General features: G+C 38.7%; 1 protein-coding gene across 8 annotated transcripts in view; it reads right to left on the bottom strand.

The window, feature by feature from the left end:
* Positions 1-17,907, bottom strand: part of kcnip4a (potassium voltage-gated channel interacting protein 4a) — a 148,208-nt gene that overhangs the window by 39,946 nt on the left and 90,355 nt on the right. The window contains exon 1 of one of the 8 annotated variants that reach the window (XM_074624431.1): positions 9,793-10,009. The exons of the other annotated variants lie outside the window; for them this stretch is intronic. Coding sequence (XP_074480532.1) covers positions 9,793-9,901 — 109 coding nt within the window. The 5' untranslated portion in view covers positions 9,902-10,009. Of the gene's footprint in view, positions 1-9,792; positions 10,010-17,907 lie in introns of those variants that run through there. 8 annotated transcript variants of the gene reach the window in all.

Below are 17,907 nucleotides of genomic sequence, written 5' to 3'. Positions count from 1 at the left end.
TTAAGCAGCTTTGTGTGTTAAAATCTTTGCTTTAAATGCTTTGTCTTGTGCTGTGAGTTGCGTAAATTAGAGTGAAAGCCCAGTATGACATCTCTTAAGAAATGTCAGCCTCCCTTAGTGAATGCCATTCATTTTCACAAGACATGTCAGTCTTCTTTTTTACAGCAAGACCACTAGATTTGTATCAACATCCCAATTCATTCCAGATGATTCGTTCTAGTGTAAAAGGGAAAAGTCAATGACATCGTCTGTCTGCAAACGGACAGTACCACAAAGCTCTGGGCAGTGTGCTGGAGCTGATAACATTGACCTGCTTTTTCTCCGTGGCTTAGCCATATTAGCTCTGACATGGCTATCTGACAGCTCGCTGCAGACAACATGTAGCGGCAAGGAGTAAGACACGGATCGCCTTTGCACGGCCAGCCTGTCGTCTGATTTACGGTGCGCTATCCTTCAGCAGCAAAGTGCCAGTCAAACGACACTTCAAGTGCAAAGGTCAACGGAGAATATGCATTAGCAGGAGCAGCAAAAAGAGAGACGGCGAGGGAGACATAAAATGGCAGACAGAATACACAACGGCTGGAGCCACTGTCCAGGGGATGAGATATAACAAGCATAGTTCATCAGTAAGAAATGGACTCAGAGGAAATCAATACAGGTGGCTATATCTTAGAGAATCATGAATTTTAGTATACAATCGTTGAGTCGGAGCGATGAGTGGTGTGTCAAATGAATCAAATCCCTGTAACATTCATAGTACCGCTGAGTTAGCCAACCAAAGAGACCCTGATTTGATTGATCGAAACATGCGTGAATATTGGATTGCATTCAACAGGCAGGTAGAACAAGGACTCCACTGGGATGGCTGTGTTGTTCTGTGTCAGCTTGATGTGTAAGGCCAACATGTCAGCTTTAAGAATTTTCTAAGATGATATAGTGAGGCTTTTGTTTCAGTCTACATTCTGCCCTACACATTGTGTGTATCCTTGAGGTCTAACAAATGTGCAGAATGCTTTTCCTCCCTCATAAAACATTTGCAAAGCTGTTTTTTCTTAGGTTTTGACACCTGCACTTTCTATATCCACGTTAACTTACTACTACTTCTTCTTTACTGCCTTTGTTGGCACATTGCTGCGTTTCTTGGAGCACTACCGCCACCTGTAGTTCAGTGGAATAGTGTGAAAGCATTAGCAGAAATGTGTACCGTGTCACCTGCATGTGCGACAACAACAACAAAAAAAAACATTTCTCCATCGCAATAATGGTCAACAAATCCACAGAATGGAACGCATTGGTAGCCGAGTGGTTACACCACATGCCATATAACCGCAACATCCCGGGTTCGATTCCAGCCTTGGGACCTTTGTTGCATGACATACCCCACTCTCGTTCTCACCCATTTCTACTCTGTCATCTGTCAAATACAAGCAGAAATACCTCCCCCAAACAAATCTAATAATCTAAAAAAAATTGATAAAATGAAAAAAGTCTACAGGGTACCTTTAATAGGTCAACATATCCTCATACAACTGTTTTTATAATATCTTACGAAAAGTTATTTCTAATGTTTTGTGCGTTTTCCTATGAATGCACAGTATTTTCAAAATAAATTTCCGTCTTCACAAGAAACAACTTGGTTAGATTTTGGCAACAAAATTACTTAGTTAGGTTTAGGAAAAGATTGTGGTTTGGGTTAAAATAACTACGCTTGAAATACTTACTTAGGCTTAGGCAATAAAAGAAAGATTTTGCAAGAGCGTTACTTGAGTAAAGAAGTTATGTGACAAATAAGTCAAAGTTTGGAGGTGTAACTTAAATGCGGAAGTTACGTGACTCACACAGGATACGAATACCGGTCTCCTGGGTCCTGGCTCACTATTACGTGGATTACATACGAAACTGATTTTGTAGGATACATACAAATTACAGTGCATTACTTTCTGTAGATATAGCTACAAACGGTGTATGAGAACAGCCTGAATAGGTTAATGGCACAAGACACAGGTAAATTGACTCAGTGATTCATGACAGCAATCTTGGTGAATTGTATATCCTAATTTGTAAGAATAGTATTGCACATTTTCTCCCATCTATTAGCAGAAAGGTGCAGCATATCCACTAAAGCAACGCACTGAAAACAATCTGACTCAAAGCATGCCATAATCTTGATCTTAAATGCTGATGAAATTGAATCTCAAATCTAAAATTGACACTACTACATGCTATGGGGCAAACATAATGTTATGCTTTATTGTATCTTGATTCGTAATTAGAAAAGAATAAAAGCAATTCACTTTCACCCTTCAAGCCGGGCTTAACGGTAAACTCATAAAGCTTAATATTCCAAGCAAGGGGCATTCCTGAGGCAAGCTTTGGTCTAAGTGTTAATCTCCCACTACTAAATGTTCCAGTATTCCATTTCAAGTTAATTGTGTGGAGACATCCCTTGATATAACAGTATTAAATGAGAGAGAGAGAGAGAGAGGGTCGTTTTGTTCATAGATCTATGAAGCGGATCAGATATCACTTAGCAGCAGAGCAGTCAGTAGATTAAAGTAAAGGTTTAATGACCCGAAAGAGAAACACATAAATTAAAAAACAAAACAAAAGTAAATTACACACCATGAGTCACTATGTATCAATCAAGTTTGTTAAATATAAATGTATTTAGCCCGTATTATTAATCCCTGCGACAGAGGTAACTGAAGTTACTTTCAAGAAATTTCCTGAAATTCTGAACACATAAATGAACAGGGTTGTAATTTAATATACAGTCTAATACAGAATCTATAGTCTATTAGCAGTACTCTGAGCGGGGACAGTTACACCAAACCTTGCAACAATTAACAGCACCATATTTTTGTGTGGTAAACAATCACATCAGAGTGTTATATTGGGAGGTGGCGGAACAATGTGTGAGAATTTTGCACACATACAGAAACTGAGAGAACACTAACAGCATGAGCTCATGCTTAGCACCATCAGCTTTCACACATCTGTGAAGCAAAAGCCAAAACAAGTTCCCAAGACCCTCATTTAGCTGAACTACAATGAACTCAATAATTTTTATGCTATCGACTTATCGTATGATACTGTATATGGATATGATCTCAATAACTTTAGTTATCGACTTATCATACGATATAGAGACATGACCCCTCCAATTTTTCTGCTATCAACTTACAGTACAATACATGGACATGACCTCGGTCATTTTGCTTACCTCGATATTGCCCGTAGTGTTTAAATGCATGTTTGTTTAGATAAGAAAGTCACCAACATTTTAGCCAACATGATGCCAGAACAAACAGCAGGGTTTTCCCTACCATTATACGACTTGGATATTTCTTATCTCTGCTAACAGATCCCTTGAGTCCATTTTATTTAATGTTTTGGTTGTGTGGTTTTACTTTATTTATGTTTTATTTATTTAGGTTATTTCATTTTTTTTTCATATTCCAATTCCAATGTCTGAATATCTTTGAGAATTAATGTTCATTGCTCTTTTAAAGGTGTACTTGCATTATTACGCTATTATATTATCATTAAATCAGTGGCATAAAATGTTCTTTAAAATGACAATAATATTGTTTATCGCAATGATTTCTGGGATAATATATCATGTAACAAAAGTAGTTATCGTGACAGGCCTAGTAGCAGCTTTAAGGTCTTTAAACGTATCTCTGCTGACAAATTGCCAAACAGCTCTTGCTATTTGGACCTGTTGGTTGTAAGGATTGTAAAACTAATTTGGGAGTCACAAATCCTTACTGCAATTAAAAGAGCTCATGTTGAAAGAGATGGGACGTTTGGAGAGCATTTCCAGGCCAGCAGACACAAGGTGAGATCTGTTAACCCAGACAAGAGGTCTAATACTTCTACTAATGATATAAAGTCTGTTGGCTTTTTTATTAGCTTATGTATTCAGTGGCCTTAAAAAAAAAAAAACTTTGTGAAATGCAAAGCGAGGTAGCTCAAACAGTAGGCTACTGATTGTACAGGTTCCATAATCAGCGATGCGTTACTGTATACAACTCAACACTTCCAACTCAAGTGTTTTTCAATCAAGGCAGAAAACAATCTGCCCTTTTACACGGCTGCCTGCGGAGAGAGCATGAAGCTAATTACAGCACCGTACATGTGGATTCTGAAAATCAGTGACTAGTAGCTCCCGTGTCATTGCTGTGATTGATGATAGAGTACGGCTAATGCCTCTGGAAACACCACTAACAGTGTTTAATTCAGTGGAAAGCCATGAGGCACACCATTATGCCTGTAATACCTGTCTGAGACTCCGAGCTATTATCAAAATGTATAATAAATTGTAGAGTTTTTAATAGTCCTTCACTGAATAATATACAACTGATTTGTTTAGAACGTCAAAAGGAGGCAATAAAGAGCACATTAGCAATGATAACATGAATAGGAATTATAGTACAAATATTAAAAAAGAGACAGATGGGTGTGATTTCTAACTCAGTAGAGGAAATATTCTATTTCATAAAAGAGTGTGCTTCAGTCTCAGCTTACAAATATTTATAAAAAGCAAGCAATTAGGATGGGACATGCCTTTTTCACTGTGCTGAACAGAGATTGATCTTTTGCTCTTAGTTGCTTTAAGATGCCTGCCTCATTTACTCCTGCAGTCATTCTTTCTGCAAGTTAATGTCAATACAGTTTATGCATTTTTAATGTGTACAGTATTATGTATGTCGGATTTCTATCTGGTTGTAAAGCACTTTGTAAATGATGAGTGGACTGGGTTCTATGGGTGGGGGGTAAAAGTCAATAAAACATAGTATTGCGTTATTTTGCTTGGCAATATTGTATCGATACAGAAGTATCAAAGCATCGACCATATAAACTATTAACCTCTCAACAATCCGACTGGCCCGGCCGCGATTCTGTCTCTCAAAAACTGGCATGGCCATTTTCAAAGGGGTCCCATGACCTCTCACCTCAATATATCTGCACTGTATCTTATTTAATAAAACAGATGTTGACAAACTGCATAATTTGCAGATGTAAAAAAGGTAATATATCGCAATATTCAGCATATCGCAAAAAAATTAAATCGCAGTAAGATCGTATCGTGACTTAAGTATCATGATAATATTGTATCGTGGGGATCGAACCACCAACCTTGTGATTAAAGGAGGACCCGCTTTATTTTCTGAGCGATAGATGCCGTTTAAATCAAATCAATATTCTCCTGAACAAATTAATTACACAACAGGAAACATTATTTGGTAAATTGATTGAATGGCTAAAAGTAAATGTCAGAGCGTGGTGAAACCATTCGTAGGATTTGGGCATTTAAACTGATTCATCAACTGTTTATTTAGTCATTTATTTATTCATGCTGTTATAGTAATTGTAAAAAAGTGGGGGAAAACCCCCAGCTTTGCTAGTTACAGGTCTCCACTTCAATACCAGACTAGCAGCTGGTGTGACTGGTTGAGACTGACAGTAAGCTTTGGTTCCCTCTGCTGGCACATCTGCTCACCCTCACATGTACTTGAATGTAATGCAAATGTTAAATGGGCAGCACTGCTGTTGAGAACCAAAACATATTAGCTTTTCTTCATCCCCAACTTGAAAAATCAGCCCTTTAGCTCAAAGAACAGCACATTTAACATATTTATGAGCTTATGCTGATGAGCTTTTAATGTTCATGCTGGTATTGTTTGTGCAAATAATGGAAGTTTTGATGTTATGATAGAAGAAAGGCTCCCAGCCTTGTGTTTTGTTATTTTGACACGTTCTCTGGCTCACATAACTATTATAATATTTTGTTTCAATATCCATAAAAGTAACAGATGTAATAAAAAAAACACATTATCAAAACACATGTCTAAAAGCCACGCCATGGCGGCCGGCGTGCCAAAGATTAAGCCCCTTCATTTCTTTCAGCGACAGTACCGTATTTGTGTCTTACTCTTACTGAAGAAACCATGTGTTGTAAAGCACCATATGCATTAAGACATCGTCTCAGCAAATACTTTTATGATGCAAACTCCTTTTTACTCCATTGTTCATTCACACTGGGGAATATTAGGCTCCTCTATGCATCCAAAACCATGTGCTTTTTGTGATAAACAGGAATGTGGAAATTGAGAGTATTGTTGAAGCCGTGCACAGCTTAGGCCTTTGTTCAAATCATCTCATACGTCTCCCCTGAGCAGTCTGGATGCATTTATATTCTTGTTCACGCACAGTTCTCAACTTAGTAACGAGAAAACCATGTTGAATCGCAGCTTTGTATCACACCAATGTGCCACGCACACACTGAGATAAATACATCCAAAGATACACACAGAATGTATAGCCTGATCTCTAAACACAGCCCTGTCGCTGCAGCAAGGATTTAGCATAAAACCTGGAACAATGGGCGGATAAAGTGTGACAATCTAAAGATATACAGTATGTACTGGAGGTTTACCTGCACAAACACAACATATGGGGCCCAGGTGTCTCGACTCAGTGGAGTGACAGGTGAGGATGATGGTATGGAGAGGGCACTGCCTTTGACAGTTGGACGTAGGGCTGTCCTTGACCAAAGAAATTCTTAACGTCGACTAACAAATCGATTAGTTGATTTAATCGACAGATGTGTAAAACTGTTTTTCCACAAAGAATCACACAAAGGCACCACTTTAAATCTTGTGTTTACCAGAGATGTGCTCTTAAGTTTATTAGAAATAAGTCATTCAGCAAGAAAAAAGCATAAAGAATGACTAATCAACTAAAGAAATCTTAGTCGACTAAGACCAAAACGGCCGATCAGTCGACTAATCGACTGAGAAGGGGCAGCCCTAGTTGGATACAAGCATTGCTCTGTTCTACCAAATATTTGCTGAAAGTAGAATAAAGTACAATTACAGATCAAATGGTGACGATGCAGTAATTGGCTCTCGAACAGCATCCGCACTTTTTGTACTGAAAAAAAAACAAAAAGTAAAAGAAATCATTCCCCTTGCCCTATAATTTGAGTTGAAATTCTAAGTGACAATCTGCACGGTGCTGCTTTTGTCCATTTGTAATTGGAAACATTTGTTACATCCCTCCCTGGCTGGTGAAAGCCACACCTTCAGCAGGGGAATAATTTGCAAAAAAACTGCCGTATCAAAGGCTGCCCTTGTCAGCTGTCGTGTCCCCGCGTGTCGTTAACACACCACTGTCACGCCAATAAAGAGAGGCTGAAAAGAGACGTTTGTGTCCAGCCGTGTTGCAAGGCTATTTTTAACCAAAAGCCATCAAGTGGGAGAGTACCACAGAATAATGAGCAGCCCTATACATTTTTTATTCTGTGCTTGTTGGATTAGTTTTTGGAAAGGTCTATTTTGATTAATATCCAATAAAAAGCATGTCAAGAGGCAGTCAAGACCTCTGAAAAGGCACTCAACCTACATATTCCTCATCAAAATCACTAATCAGTTCTGTCATATAAATGGCTCTACATGCTTACAGTTTGAGAGTGCAGTGCTCACAATGAATTCTGGGTACTGTAGGCACAATTAAAAACAGGCAAAACCTCACTATAAGCACAACAATATGATTTCCTTAGACAAAATTGGGTTCATTTGAAAAGGCTTCTACAAATACAGACATACTGTAGCTTAACAGACAGACTACAATATTAAAATCGCTAAATTTCACTTTAAATAAGCGGTCACATGGATGCCCTGCCGCATCACTTTTGTTAGAACTTTTGAGTAAACTCTATCAAAGCGTCTTTGAGAATATTATAAAGCGCTATATAAATCTAATATATTATTATTATTATTATTATCAAAGTGATTACAATGATTAAGCATTTTCCTCTTAGTTCCAGTTTAATTTATCAATAATTAAAATAAGCACTTGACATATTCATTCATAAAATAGTCTGCGTGTTTAATCAAAAATGGTGATTATAAATGGACTGATTTATTAATTAGTATGCACAATCCCCAAATGCCAGACATCTATCAGAATATTTGTAATATTTTGAATGTACTCTTAAGGGCAATTAAGGATTTAATCAAGATTTATTTTTCTCATGATTGATTTTTTTTGGCATTATAAATCATTTGCCACCTCTATCTATTGAACTAAAATATATTCTTTTGAAAGCGAGATCTTTAATCTTTTAAAACACCATTCATTATTCAAAAATATGTCGGGATTCATGTATTTCAGACCACCACCAGCATAAACAAACTCCATATCTCGGTTCCTCCTCACACAAACAGTATGGGGACTGAAATGGAGGAAAGTGGCTTTAGTGGGATTTTCACAATCCCAGGTGTGAATGCGATTGTTGTTTGTTTATACAAAAACATTGTTTGGGATTTTACACCAAGAAAACAGAATTACATCATGACAGTAAAAGCTAATAAGGAAGCAAAGTTTGGAAGAAAACAAACTTACATTGAGTAAATATTAGAAATACACGTAAACTACGCAAATATTTCAACTCTAAATGACTTCTTTTACGCTGTCTGTTTGCAAGATGTTTGTTTGCGTCTCACTTGTGAAGCCCAGCCATAAGGCAAACAGCCTGGCAGCCTGTACAGTGAGTAGAGCGTATAAATAACAGGTGGTCTTCAGTGCCAGAGAGACCCGACGACTGAATATTAGATTCACACTTTCGAGGGAGCGATTCGGCATCTTATCGTACGCCACCTTGACAAATCTCCAGTGGGCACAGGCTCAACCATTGTTCTCCTCTACGCTACATGGAAAACATGGAAAAGAAATAGAAAACTAAAACAAAGTTACATCACCAAGCAGAAGTTGTCTTTCACATTAACTGCTATCAATATGTGAACATAAATCACTGCATTACTACGTAAGAGTAACATAACTTCGTGCAAACTTTTCATCAATAAAACGAGACAAACTTCTTCACTCTTCCTTTACAAGTAACTCAGTAACACTCGCTTTCTCACAGTTTGAAACAGATCATTTCTGAAGGGACAACACACAATCTTATTTTCATTTTGCCCTTTTCATTCTGAGATAACAAGACAAAAGCAAATGCCATCATGGCACTGTCCAGCTTTCACTGGTTAAGATCCAGGTTGTGCAGAATTACATTCAGTCCTCAACTGTCTCACTCTCATTTGGATAAACAAGTTAGCCAACCCACAGATGATGCATGCTTTCACATCCAATCTAGTTTAATTCAGATGTAATAAACTAACCATCAAAGTGGAAGCAAAGATGCTACAAAGACTATTTGATGTAAAATGAAAGCTTGAAATGATATTGAGATACAGTGAAAAGTCAAAAACAAAGGATTAAAAGCATAATGTCAGATTATAATAGCAGGTGTCAGGTGAATCATGCAGAGATGCAACTTATGAAATTAAAGAAGCATGAAGGACAGACTCGAAAGTTGACCGTACAATGTGTGAATATCACATCTCTGACATTTTGATAGACTTATCCATTGCTAATGCTTATGTAAAGCTTGTAGTATGATGTATCTTTTCAGGATATTTGCAAAAGGAGTCAAACTTGTAGTGTTTTGTTTTAGTCAAAACTATCATATTATAACCCAGAAAAGACAAAGATGAGAGCAACAGATGGGAGCCCTGAATCATGACTAAACATCTTGAGGCACTTTAACTTAACACATATTTAAACATTAAAATCAACAGATGATAACCTCCACTGCAGATGCTTCAGACAAGCTCACAGTCAGTAGTCCCAACAAACTACTTGGGCAACAAGTGGTTGATTACTACTAAAAGAGGGGAAAAAAACATCCCTTCCAAACGTGAAAGGAGTTTGCCGTTTCCTTACCGTCATAGCCGGCTTCCAACAAACCAAACCGCTCCAGCACCTTGACAAAGAGGACCACAAGCACCAGCACAGCAATCATTTCCAGTCCCTCCAAGTTCATAGTGAACATGTCGGACGGGTCACAGCTTGCCTATGGCCAGAGACACAGAGCCCAGCGTGCAGCACTGCCTGCAGGCCATTAAACTCCACTTAAAAGCCCTGAATCTCTGGGTCTGATGAGAGACCGGTACAAGTCAGGGAGGGAGGTGGAAAAGAAGTGTGTGGAAGAGAGAGGAAGGGGGGGGGGGGGGGGGGGGGGAGTAGCAAGGATAAAGACGAGGGGGCGTGAGGAGAGAATGGAAAATAGAGGCAATGTGGAAAGAGTGAAGAGGAGGGATGAACCGGATCAAGGTGACAAAGAGGAAGAGATATGACAGACACAATGCTAAAAACAAAAGGAGAATGAGAGTTGGTTGTGATCCATCAGTTGTTGTGGCATACCGAGTACTGTTTGGGTGTGTGCAAAGGTCAAAAGCACCAAAGTCCAGAAAATAATTATTCACCACACTGTAATTCTAGATACACTAACGTTTATATATTTTAGCCAAAATAAAAGTTTTTTATCAGGATATTTTTGGTACAGAAATATCTCAACTGTTCAATGGACTGCCGTGAAATTTAGTTCACACATTCAACCTTTCTTCTAGCACCATCATCATTTCAAATAGTTTATACATATCCTGTGAAACTAATCCCATCAGCTGAACTTTGCGGTGAGTGCTAATTATGAATTAGGATGGTGTAAGGCTGCAACAAACAATCATTTTCATAGTCGACTAATCTGTTGATTATTTTCTCAATTAATCGATCAGTTGTTTGGTCTATAAAATATCAGAAAAGGGTGAAAAATGTCCAACAGTGTTCCCCAAAAATCCCCAAATGATATCCTCAAATGTCTTGTTTTGTCCACAACTCAAAGATATTATGTTTACTGTCATAGAGGAGTAAAGAAACCAGAAAATATTCGCATTTAAGAAGCTGGAATCAGAGAATATATATATATATGTTTTTTCTTGAAAAATTACTCAAACCAATTATCAAAATAGTTGGCGATTAATTCAAAAGCTACTTAACAACAACTAAACAATTAATCGTCGCAGCTCTATGATGGTCAACATGATAAACATTACACCTAAACATCTAATAACCTAAATCATCGTTATAGCTCAACATCAGCATGTTAGCATGCTGACATTTAGCTCACAGCCTTACAGAGTTACTAACATGGCTGTAGACTCTTAATCTTCTTAAACAGACAAAACTTTTTCAGATTCATTTCTATGTCTTGAAATGTCTTAATTAAATTCTGGACTGGTCTTTCTGTATAGCTTTTCTCTCTTTCCTATCCTTGTTATTGTTTTCCATAATAATGAAACAAATCTATACTTTGAGACAAAGTGCTTGCAAAATACTTCAGAAATACTAGACAACCTGTGAAGATATAATAACCCCCTAATCATCTCTATGGTCCCAAGAGAACAAAAGACACAGCGTATCACAAACACCGCTTTTTGTCTGAACAATAGTGGCAAATCAGAGCACAATTGCTGTCACTGACAGAAAGAACACCACGCCGTTCCTCCCTAAGCCAAAAGATGTCCAATAGTTCCCACCTTTTCAATATTTTAAGGAATATTGCCGTGCCCGTTAAGGAACTAATAACGGGCACGGCTGAGCTGTGGCTCAGCAAAGAAGCTGTGGGTGGACTGATAGGTGCAAAATGTCAGCTCGAGAAATAACCTGCTTGTATGACCTCGCCGTCACCTGGACTCAAAATAAAGCACCAAACCTTAAGGGAGGGATGACAAGGGAGAGGTCAGAGAGAAAGACAACACGGCAGAGAACAAAGGACTCGGAGGTTGCGAGTTGAAATGTGCTTGCGGTCAGCAGCAGGTGGCCGCTGGAGACAAAGGAAAAGCATTCATCCTGATTCTCTCAGTAGATATATAATACTAGTAGTTTTGTATTTTTCCAAACATGATATGGTATATTAACATGTCAACAAATAAAATGATCAGTCCATCTTTTAAATCCATGAAATATATGCACATTTCCTTCACTGCATCACATCCTATAAAACAGACATTTCCATGTTTTACAGCTCGACTTGGATGTGTTTTTAAAACGTGCCACATAAACTATAACATCTGGCTGCCAAAAAGCAGATGAAAGGAGCTTAAGGCTTTTATCAAATTTTCAGAAAGAGCCCAAAAAAAAGCGAAATATTTCTTTCATGCAGTGCAATATCCACCACAGCCTGATACAAGAACACAGTAAGATGATCCTCCATTCATCATCACAGCCCGTCAGCTCAAAGGGAATTGTTAGGACAGCCGGCGATTTACCATGGAAACAACCTCTGCTCTGTGCATGCTATTGGGCGGCTCATTTAGCCCACTATCAGTTACTTTTCTTTATTTGTGGCAGCTGAGCAGGAGCCAAATATAGCTCCCTCCCGAGCCCCAAGAGTGTGTGCTCCGTCTCTGGACATGACAGGGCAGGCAAGTGCGTAGGAAGCTCCACAGAACACGGGCTGGAAAAGTGATAGGAAGGTGTGATAGAAGTCTGGCAGGCAAAAGACAGAAAGGAAAAAGAACTTCCAGGTGTGTTTTAATTTGAACTTCCTTTTTGCTTTTGTTTCCGACATGTGTTTCTACTCAACACTAATACTGGAACATGACCTAATCTCAAAGAAACTTCCTGTACTTTCTGACATCTGCTCTCCAATCACCACACAACTTTGCATATAGGGCGTAATCAAGGCCCTTGGCTAATAATGGTAATGAAAATAATCAAGGTTTGTGCATATCATCAGCACACAGTATGCTGTATCAATCAGTGTGTGATTGGTGATGAATGTAATTGCCAGTGCGGAGCATTGTTGTGTGTTGGTTAAAGCTGGGAACACGCACTCTACTGTAGGTGGTAGAGAGCGTCTGCAGCACCTGGTAACTGACAAACTGCTGCATGACAAATACACCGGGTTAGAAGTTGAGCAGGGTATAAAATAAGTTGTTATGATGCCCATTGGGAATTGTGATAATTATGATGATAATACACAAACAATGTTGTGGCTAAGAGTTTATTACATATTGATATTTGAAAACAAAACTGGATGCCGTATTGCTTTTGCTGATTGTTCCTTGATGACTTTCATTTCTTTTTAAAAGGTAAGACTGATGATATATTTTTATTTTTCTTATTGTGAGCAAATCCCATTAAACGACCACAAAACAACAATGAAATGATCTTATTAACAAGTATTGCCTGTTCAGCCAAAGCCTGATATCTCTTATCCTCTGTCTTCAAAATTATCCATACTGTTGCACTGGGTGATATGTTCCTTCAATACCATGAGCATGGGCACTGTAGTTTCTTTTTTTACCCAATGCCACATACATCAACCTGTTGCTGTAAATCTAGAGCAGTCAGTCCGAAAGACTTTATTAGGAGATTTTATTAGGGTGGCCAAATAAATTTGCAGAATTTCTTTTATAGTCTTTTAAGATTTATATCTGCAGTACGTCTTTGCGCCAAATGAGCCCCGATGTCTGTATTGTTGTAAGTGTAGCCTACTTGAATCTAATATGAAAGGCTAGTGTGCATTCTGTTTGTTTACTGATGAGAGGAAAAAAACTGTTAACTCCACCTAAATGCATTGATTTAGTCTCATCTATAAAGTAAATGTTTTCAATAACATGCAGGGCTCAACAATAAGGATTGCCCGCTTGCAAGTAAAATGCCACGACGGCTAGTAAATCTAGCAACTCACTTGCCCGATAAACACTTAAGCTGATGATGGGAGTAGCTATAAGGAGTCAGCCACCTCGCCGCCTTCTCATCTCTGTTGAGAGTTGCACATGCGCAGTACCGATTGGGCACTCGCGAAAAAATGGTGTCGGGTAAAGTTTATGAGCTGAAGTGCAAGTGAGCATTTGCAGAAATGACTGTAAAAATGGTCAAGACTGCTCATTTGCGCTCACTCTCTCCCGGTTTATAAATAAGGCCTATTATGAAATGGGTCACAATGGTTTGTCATTTTGAAAAAGTTGGCCCCAGAAAAAAAAGTTTGGTTAACACTGCACTACAGCACCAATTTCTATCAATCCACAGCTAAAAATAGTCCACAAATGCACCATTTCCTCCAGTTTAAGTAACAATAGCTTAAAAACAACAGTGCCCAGCTGTTTTAGGAAATGATTCCACCTTCTTTAAAAATGAAAGTATACGTATACGACCCAATTATAAAGACCTACATCTAAAGTAGGGACGAAACTGGGTTTGAGAGCCATAGAGTGGGTAAGTTGGAAAGTATTGAGAGATGAGCTAACGCATTGTTGGTTTTGGTCTTTTCATGGGAGTTGTTGACAATAATAAATATATAGTATTCCCAGCCTTACCATTTAATATATTCAACTTATTGATGCACTAAAACTCAGCCTGCAGCTGAAAGCAATTCTTTTCTTTACACTATTCAGTCCTCTGATTTTCAATTAGAAGCTTGCATGTCTCTGGAGACTAAACCACCAGTGCGGACCGTCTAGTGTCTGCACTATTAGAGTGAAGCATCAAATCAACGGGAATTTTCTGTTTGTGTACACTTCCTACTCACAATAAGGGATTAGCCATTTCAATAGCCCTCCTTGTCCTCCCTATATTTAGGCCTATTTACCTCAAAGTGATTGCAACTGTGATTTGTGCTCATGCAGGTAAAACCTCCTCTTAACTTAAATGAATAAACACAATGGAAGGAAAAATCTGTTTCCTTACATTTACTTAAATCAAGTTACAATTGAATTCCCATCTCCGGACCGAGCGCAAGGCGTTAAAACAAATGAATGTCCTCCATTTGTTTGGAGAAATTACACAAGAGGGCCTCAGTGGCCTGTAACCTTCAGATAATATGGTTAATTGTAAATTAATGTGATTTGGGTCTTGTTAAATTCCCAGTAATGGATCGTGGTGCAACGGAAAGAGAATATGACCTAATATAAAGCACTCACAAGCAATAAAATCAAACTCGCTCTTTGTTTTTAACAATATTAAAGGGCATTCAGGGTTTTGCTATGAAAGACAGGTCCTACATGAAGAGTGAACTCTTTCAAAAATAAGTATTTCAGATAATCTGAAAGAACTTTGATAAATGACAACATGACAGGACCCACATTTATTATCCTGCTTCCTACAATTAATTATCATAATTTCAACATGGGTTTAAAATGCACTGCATTTCCGTCAATCAGCCATTAAAATGCTTTACTGTTTCTTTCAATTCTTCTTACTGCAAGAAGCTTGATTGTTGGATTTTGCTGCCATCAAGTGGAAACTGCAGGAACCAACAACTCAAAGCTCTGAACCAGGTGGAAGAAACTGGCTGATTAATGGGTCAAAACTGCTCCAGAAGAGAGCAGTTTAAATACTGTCAATACAACTAAATGTGAAGCAATTGCTTCCACTATTGTTTTTGTTATTAGTGCACTACAATATTGGTCATATGTTGTGTCACATTATACTATCTAACTATAAAGCAAGGAATCTCTGTATGTCTTTCTGTATGTCCTTTACATGTCTCGAGAACCGCTAGTCCGATCTACTTCACACTTGGCAGGTGTATTGCTGGGGACCCAAGGGAGTGCAGTGTCAAATGTGGTGCAATTTGGCAAAATGGTGACACTATAACAATGAACTTTATGTTTTGGACTCTAACTTTTTAACAATAAGTCTCAGAAATTAAAAATAAATGTTCCCGGATTTTGTGGGTCCAGGCAAATCTATCCATAAAACACACGCACAGTTGAAAAAATGCCATATCTCCTGGACACTTTGTGCTATTGTGATTACATTTGGTGGACATGTGTTGATATGATGTCTGAGTGTCCATGACCAATTTGGTGCCATTGACCAATAAATGGCGCTGTAGCAGCATTATCGAACTATAAAGGAAGGTATGTATGTATGACTGACCTTTGCATATCTCTAGAACCGTTCATCCTATCACCTTCACACTTGGCAGGTGCAAGCAGCCGTGCTGCGTTTCTAAAGAACGCTGCAAGCAGCATTTCTGGTGGCTAAGCAATCGGCCCGCTGCGGGCGGGCACTCGATCCGAACGGGCACTGTACTAGTTTACTTAAAGGTTGACTTGAAAAAATGGACTTGATATTCTGGGTAATACTAGACTATTACTCATATTCCCCTAGTATTTTCCTTGTCTTCATTCAAGATGTATGATGTGTTTTTCTTCAAGGTTATGAGGAAAAACAAATGGGTTATGAAGGCTTAGGCTTGGACTGGTTATTGTACTTATACTTATTTTGCATTGTCTATCTAATGATAGATGATGATTTCTTCTATTTTCATTTGTATTTTTACATATATACAGCCTGTAGCTTTAGCATAAGGATGTGTCGTCTCACATTGTCAAATTACTGCCTGACGAAGGTCAATGACAGAAATGTTCTACAGACCGAAACTGCCTACATTATGGTGGTGAAAAAGGTGTTAAAGAGAACCAGGGCTGCACCCTCGGGGGGCACTAAGTATCTGTGTCTGCTCTGCAGATGTCAGTATGCGCTGCCATGACCCACTGTGAACCACATCACCGCCTGTACACGGCTGAGCCCACTTTTTCTGCACCTGCGGAGCTTCTCCGAGCAGGATGCCGGTCATTAATCCAGTTCTAAGTGAGCCCTCTTAATACCGGTCACCGTGGCCTATGGGAGCGGAGTGATTCATTTCACAGAACAAAACTGCTGCACTTGAGTGGCACGCCACGACGGGAAACCCAAAACAAGCTTGCAGCCCAAAAGCCAACTGATGCAGCTCCTCTTTTCAATTTAAATGCTAATTTAGAAAACTGAAAAAACAGTACAGTATAATGACACAGTGACTTTGAAAAGAGCTGAGATTATATGTTACTGATAACAAAGAGGGGAAAAAGAAACCCAGAGGGAAGTGGGAGCTGTATAAGTGACCCTTCCTCATTTCCTCATAAGAGTAGCCTTTGTACATTTGCATATCATAAATATGAATATCTGATGTCTTTTACACGGCATGTGGCTTCATAAAATCAATGACATTTTCCAACTGTTGGGAGAAGAAATCTATTTCATTTCAAGATAATTTTCCAGTGGGATTTTAAAATGCAAGGTAAGCCTTATATCAGAAACATGTTGGGAAGTGCTGCTCTGCAGTCTAGAACAGCTCCTCAGAGCAATTCATAAAGGACAATTAGCTTCTTAACATCATGTACCCTCTATAAACGACCACTGGGCATTTACCAGAATCCTTAGAGGACTTGTCATTGGCTTGCAGTTCATCCTGTGATATGGATCAATACACTTGCACTTGAGGTGAGATGAGAGTGCTAAGGAACCATGTGCATACCAAATGTTCCCTCAAATCTCTGTCACATTGTGACATCCACCCGGCGCTTCTGAACAAGATGAGTAGTTCTGCGTAAAATGCTGCATGTGACAGATGGGTTGGAAAATTTTAATGAGAACAATTTGAAGAGGTTTGGACATATGGTTCATTTCAGTGATTATGTGTCTTTGACTAAGAGACTGTCTATGAATACAATTAATACAGTAAAAACTATTAGTTTTTTTGAGACTAAAGGGGACATGCATTAGTCAAAGATTTTGCCTGAAAGAAATTAAACTTGTTTACAATATGGTGTCGGCTGGAGCTACAGAGAAAGCGGACTTGAGTTTCAATACATTTCTTTGCTGCCATTATATTCAGCTAGGGCATCGAAATCTCAGAGATTGCTTATTTAAAGAGTATGGAATGTGTTTTCATGTGATCAGATTTGGCTATGAGCGAGCGATCGTGTTGATTGGTGGCATTGGCTACCCCTAAAAATGACAGCTGCTCTCCCTGTGGTCGGCCAAAGTCTCCACTCAGTTCTGTAAACACCAGAAGGCCTGGAGGAAGACGGGGCCAGCAACAAGAACCGCGCTGGACATCTCCAACACCCCTCGTGTTAATGTCACGAGGAATTAGCTCAAGAAAGCAAACCTCAGCATATCTCAACTTCGTTTACGTTACTTGTCAGTTCAGCTCAATAACCAATG

Source organism: Sebastes fasciatus, chromosome 22, assembly GCF_043250625.1.
Source record: "Sebastes fasciatus isolate fSebFas1 chromosome 22, fSebFas1.pri, whole genome shotgun sequence".
Classification (NCBI taxonomy): domain Eukaryota; kingdom Metazoa; phylum Chordata; class Actinopteri; order Perciformes; family Sebastidae; genus Sebastes; species Sebastes fasciatus.
Note: the sequence above shows the minus strand (reverse complement) of the source record. Positions and strands in the feature narration are given on the sequence as shown.